The sequence below is a fragment of the Gadus morhua genome, chromosome 11, assembly GCF_902167405.1.
Source record: "Gadus morhua chromosome 11, gadMor3.0, whole genome shotgun sequence".
In the NCBI taxonomy this organism is placed as follows: domain Eukaryota; kingdom Metazoa; phylum Chordata; class Actinopteri; order Gadiformes; family Gadidae; genus Gadus; species Gadus morhua.
The window spans coordinates 24,077,388-24,083,737 of record NC_044058.1 but is presented as its reverse complement, the minus strand read 5'-3'; the positions used below and the strand labels follow the sequence as shown (position 1 = coordinate 24,083,737).

Below are 6,350 nucleotides of genomic sequence, written 5' to 3'. Positions count from 1 at the left end.
GCTAGAAGCTTACAATACGAATAAACACAATGCAAGATTATCCGCCAATATTATTTATGTGTTCTACAGGCTAGTATTAATATTTGGGTTAAGTATTTAGTATTAAGGTTAGTATTTATGGTCAGGTTCAGGGTTAACGACCATGTCAGGTTAGTATTACTTTCTAAAGTATTAAGAAAGTGCTAACAGAATGTAAGTATTTAACGCAACAGAAAGTAAGACAAGGCTTTGGTTTGATACATCTGAACATGGACGTTTATTCCACATTAAATTACAATTGGGGTAAAAGACAAAAAATAGAGTACCTACATATAATTTACTACTTCATAACAGGCATACAAAAAAATGTTTTCGTTTTGTTTAGATTCATCATAAAATTCAAGTAATTTACAGACGTTTATTCAGCACAAAGTCAAATCTTCAGCACTTCGGACGCAGCAGTTGGAGATGTTGCTGAACGGTCAGGGCAGTCCACAACACAACATGATGAGGATCGTTGATTACCTGTACAGTAGACTGACTAGTTGTATAGAATAGGATCCCCAGGTTATGGTAAGTTACCTGTGGAATAGACTAACTAGGTGTTTAGTGAAGGACCCTCAGATGATGGTTGAATACCTGATTAATAGACTAACTAGTTGTTTAGAGCAGAACCTCCAGATGATAGGTTGGTTACCTGTTCTATAGACTAACTAGGTGTTTAGAACAAGTCCTTCCAGATGATGATAGGTTACCTGTATAATTGACCGACTAGGTGTTTAGAACCGAACCTCCAGATGATAGGTTGGTTACCAGTACAGTATATTATTCACTAGATATTGTCAACTGGTCTTAACCAGTTGACAATATTAACCAAATGTTTACAACCAGAGCTCCAGATGCTAGTCACCTGTAGATTAGACTAATTTAGCAGACACTTTGAATATTTTACCAGAGTAAATTAGATACTTAGAACAGGACCTCCAGATGATGATTGGTTACTTGTATGGTAGACTAACAATATATTAAGAACAGGACCTCCAGATGATGGGAAGTTACCTGTAGAGTACACTAACCAGATTAGACTAGGGTTCTATGGTTGGTGCATCTCTCAGCATAGCTCAAGGTTCTACTTGTGAACCATTTTAACTCAACTGTTTAAACGTGAACGTAAAGAACACTTGACACTTGGTTGGATCGTTACAGTACTGCCTATATTGCACATACAGTATTTCATGAAATATGAGGTTTATCTCATCTGTACACTTTATACAGTCTGTGAGGAATTCACAGCAATCTCTTTCAGGGTTGGTGGGATCAACATTCGTTGTCCATGGTCTTTCTTTGGAATTTACTATGTAAAGTAATGCAAACAAATTAAATCAAAACACAAAACATATCAATATATCTTCCAACAACTAATCCTTGCCAGGTAACTTCATATTCCAGGAATCGGTTTCTCAAAGGTTACAGGAGTAATGGCCTTATGAGTTTACTTGCAATTACCAAATGACACTGGGGATGAATCGAGTTTGTCTTCAATCTAAATCCTCCCTCATCCTTTAGTTAGCATCTTAATAGAGCCAGAGCTTCGCTGGCCTTCATTACACCCATTGCGAAGGTGGGGCTACCATGTGAGCTGGCAAAGCATTGTTATTGGGATTCATTCATCTCTTCAAGCTAAACAATACAGACTCCTTCACTGGCAACCGCTACGTAGCATTAAAAAAAAAAAAGGGGCTTCTATTGCACCCGGCGCCATTTTATCAACAAGTATTTATAATATTTTGCAGGAACATGAAATCTGAACCTGCCTCTGGTGACAGATTTCACATTGTGTGTGACGGCCGACTCTGGCTAATCCGACAGGATGTTACATAGCTCTGTCTGATCAGACACAACGTTACATAGCTCTGCCTGATCAGACAGGATGTTACATATCGCTGACTGATTTGCAGGATGTTACATAGCTTTGTGTGATCAGACAGGATGTTACATAGCTCTGTGTGATCAGACAGGATGTTACATAGCTCTGTGTGATCAGACAGGATGTTACATAGCTCTGTGTGATCTCACAGGATGTAACATAGCTCTGTGTGATCAGACAGGATGTTACATAGCTCTGTGTGATCTGACAGGATGTTACATAGCTCTGTGTGATCAGACAGGATGTAACATATCTAAGAACTTTCTGAAGAAATCTCTGCCTGATCAGACAGGATGTTACATAGCTCTGAAGCATCCTTTGAATAAAGGTTCTGTGTAACTGAGGTCAGTTGATAAAGGACAGTTTTAGTGAACAGACCAGTAAAACATTATTACAGCGTATAGATTGACAATACTCGATATTGGAATCAACATCATAATCATAATGAATCATACATCATAATTATAACTTCATCCACTAATAAACAAAAGATAACTCTTCTTGTAAACACCTCAATGCGTAAATTTGAATCTATGTTAATATATTTCCGCAAATGATTTGGTAGATTAGACCAGTGGCATACCGGGCTGAAGGACTAAGTCTGTTGGCTCATATCATTTCACATTTCACAATTGGCCTTTCACATCTTTTACTCTGAAAAATGGAAATGCCATTGGTGCAAATTGTGCATTTGTAAACATTAAATAAGTCACACAACCGTTCTCAACTCTTCTAGGTTCAATGTGACCTCACCGACAGCAAAGCTCAACTTACAAAACAAGGCTGAATGTTTTTTTTTTTCAAATGATTGACGTGATGAAGTCTGTTGTACAGGTTATCCCTCTTACTCCTCTAGGAGTTATAGTTACCAAACATGCGTTGCTTGAATGAGTCAGCGTTTGACCGGAGGATCCTCCTAGTCAGCGTTTGACTGGACAACCTTCTCAGCCAGGATTTCCTGGAAGGTGGAGAGCTGCTTCATCTGCTCCGTCTGCATGGAGTGCCTCCGCAGCAGCTTCTTCTTCACCTTGAAGTCGGGGCCTCTTTTGGGGGAGGCGGGGGCCACCGGCACCAGGATCTTCCCGCCGCACGGGGGAACCCTGATGTCTGGGATGGGTCTGTGGGGGTTGACGTTGAGGGGGGGCAGGAAGCCAGGCCTGGTGTGGGAGATGTGGTCCAGGAGGAGAGTCCCTGACCCCCTCCGCTCCAGCAGCCCCGGGGCCCGCCGGCGCACGCTGAGCGGGGACACCGAGTTGGGGATGTTCTCCAGGGACTCCTTGGAGGAGGAGGCGAGCAGGGACAACGGGGAGGCGTTGAAGCGCCTCCTCTCCACGGACACTCTTCCTGAGTCTGGGGATCCCGGGATGGACTTTGGGCAGAGGTGGCTGTCGGACTCATAGTGGTCCATGCGGGTCAGCTTGGGGTGGACGAGGGCCTTGGGGGCCGCGGCTGCGTTTTCCTGGGTCTCGGGGGCGGTGTTCCTGCGGTACAGACTCTGGTGCTGCTGGACCTTGTCCGCCCAGGAAGAACTGGGGAGCGTCGGCCAGTCCTCGGAGCTGGAGCGATCGGCGAGCTTTGGTGAACAGGGATCGTGGGTCTCTATGCTGTGCCTCCGCCATAACAGAGGTCTATCCGGTTCTGGTTTGTCTGGTTCTGAGGCGAACAGGCTGGTCGCATCTGCTTCCTCTTTAAGTCCAACGTCCACCTTGTCCTGAGCAAGAGCCCCCAGTACCGTGGGGGCCACGAGTCCCCAAGGCTCAGAGTTCAGCCTCTTCAGCAGCTTGCGGGGAGGAGGCCTGCGGTCCGCCGGGGACGGCACTGACGGTAAGGCCAGTGCAAAGCTGAACATCCCTTCGTCATCCTTTTCCTTTTCTGTCCCCGGGGAGTTGGAGGTGCCTACCTCCACCTGGGATGGAGACATGCAGGTCGGGGAGGCCTTGTCAAGTATTGCAGGGGAGGGAGGGGAGTTGAGATACTGCTTGGTCTTCTTGGTGCCGGAGGGCGACATGTCGGTGGTGATGATGATCACCTCCTTGCCCTTGGCCTTGCAGGCGTCCAGCAGCACCTGGAGGGTGTCCCGGTCACCCCTGTTGATGGCGTGAACCAGGGCGGAGGAGCCGGAGTAGTCCTTCAGACTAGGGTCCGCTCCGTTGTCCAGGAGCAGCGACACCACCTCCTGGCCCGCCTGCTCGGCGCAAGCGTGCATGAGGGCAGTTCGGCCACTCTTGTCCGCTATGTTTGGGTCGGCGCCTTTCTCCAGGAGGTAGCGCACCATCTTGTTGCGGGTCTGCGGGTTGTCGTAGCTCGCGATGCAGGCGGCCGAGATGGGGGTTTCCCCGCGCTCATTGCCCTCGTTGATGTAAGCCCCGCCCTCTATCAGCAGGCGGGTGAGTCTGAGCTTGCCTTGGAAGACGGCTTTGAGAAGGGCATTGCCCTCTCCATCCCCCATGGTCCCCGTGGTCCTCCGGGAGTTAGCCTAGCACTGCCGACTCACGCTCCAGGAGACGGCACATGACCTTGGGGAGGAAACAAAGTAGATATTCAGAACTTGTAGCGTAGATAGAGATAGTTGGCATTTAGAGTTGGCCTCTAGAGAGGGTACATGTAGAATCTAGAGATAGCCTCTAGAGTTAGCATCTCTTGATAGCATCTATAGATAGCATTTAGATATAGTATATATAGCATCTATACATAGCATCTACAGCTAGGACTATAACATCTAGAATTATATATATATATAATATTAGAATCTAGATATAGCAAATTTAGCATTTAGAACCTGCATTTATGGTTTGCCTATGGGGATAGCATAAATAGCGGTTAAAGATGGCATCTTCTGCATCTAGAGTTGGCATCTGAAATAAGCATCTAGAGATAGCATCTAAAGCATTTAGAGTTAGCACCTATAGCATCTACCACCAGTGGCTGCTGTGGTCCTCCAAGCAGAATGGCATGCAGGTTACACAACTACAAAAATATGTTTTAAAAATAGGTGTTATTCTTATTATTATTATGTATATATATAAATATAACAAAAGGTAGCAAATATACATTAAATATATAAAAGTAGCCTCTCATGGTCTAGTGTTTGTGGCAGCTTGTTTTGGCTGCATATCTGCAATTACATAAGCCCAATTTTCAACATTGCTCCCAATCACTTGGTTGCCTTTTATTCAGATCAATATTCCCAAGCAGTCGTTCGTTTGGTTTCACTGCAGAGGAAGTAAGTACATGGAATAGAGACACATAACGATACACATAAAGAAATATCGGGACATAACGATACACATCGATGCGCTCAGGCTTTTCCCTTTCCATTTTTTCTAAAAGCTAATTCATCGGATCTCTTCCCTGGTCAGAATAGCAAGACAATTAACGTTGTGTTATTTGAACAGATAGCTAGAAGTCTGTATAGTCTCATTTACCTGCTGTGATTTCTTCAGCGCATACCGTTGATTTTATCATAATAGGCCTGTATATAGAGTCTATATATAGCATGCAGTTCATATGTTTTCATAATATACAGTTTACATGTTATCATTATATATAGTCTAAATATAAAACCTTACCGCGCTGCCATTACATCCACTCCGTCTCCTCTCCTGTGCGCGCGCGCGTGTGTGTGTGCGTGTGTGCGTGCGTGCGTGCGTCGTGTGCGTGCGTGTGTGTGTGTGTGTGTGTGTGTGTGTGTGTGTGTGTGTGTGTGTGTGTGTGTGTGTGTGTGTGCGTTCGTGTGTGTGTGTGTGTGTGTGTGTGTGTGTGTGTGTGTGTGTGTGTGTGTGTGTGTGTGTGTGTGTCTGCGTGCCCGCGCGTGCGGGGGCGGAGCCGCTGGATCAGACGCTCTCTCGCGCCCACTCACTGAATTCACAAGGAGCTCGCGGAGAACGGCAATGATAATCGGAATGTTTGACTGGCAGGTTTGAAGTGCGTGTGCGTGTATGTGTGAAAGTACGCGCGGTTGTGTGCGTGCGTGCGTGTGTGTGTGTGTGTGTGTGTGTGTGTGTGTGTGTGTGTGTGTGTGTGTGTGTGTGTGTGTGTGTGTGTGTGTGTGTGTGTGTGTGTGTGTGTGTGCGTCTGCATGTGTGTGCGTGTGTGTTTATGTGTAATAATAATATACTGATAATTATAATTATCCTACGTATTTATTTAAATGTTATTATAATTGTTATTATTAAATTAACAATATCATTACTATTATTACTAGTTGTTTTTATTCTTCGCATTATTATTATTATTATTAGTAATAGTATTATTATTATTATTATTATTATTATTATTATTATTATTGTCAATACTATTATTATAAGTCAGTAGCCCTCACAAAATTCCTCAAGGTAGGTTTTTTTAGGGGGTATATAGTGACTGTTGCTATTATAGAACACAGTTTCTATGGCAACTGGTTCGCTAGATTCCGACAGACGCGTTCCTACGACAACACGTGCTT

At 44.6% G+C, this 6,350-nt stretch overlaps 1 protein-coding gene across 1 annotated transcript; it reads right to left on the bottom strand.

Moving 5' to 3' along the window:
* Window positions 1–232: 232 nt before the first annotated feature.
* Window positions 233–5,582, bottom strand: ankrd34a (ankyrin repeat domain 34A). Its single transcript, XM_030371023.1, has 2 exons — window positions 5,476–5,582; window positions 233–4,422 (listed from the first exon to the last, which is right to left on the bottom strand). The coding sequence occupies exon 2, from the start codon at window positions 4,353–4,355 to the stop codon at window positions 2,823–2,825; it is 1,533 nt and encodes a 510-aa protein (XP_030226883.1). The 5' UTR covers window positions 4,356–4,422; window positions 5,476–5,582; the 3' UTR covers window positions 233–2,822.
* Between the last annotated feature and the right edge of the window lie 768 nt (window positions 5,583–6,350).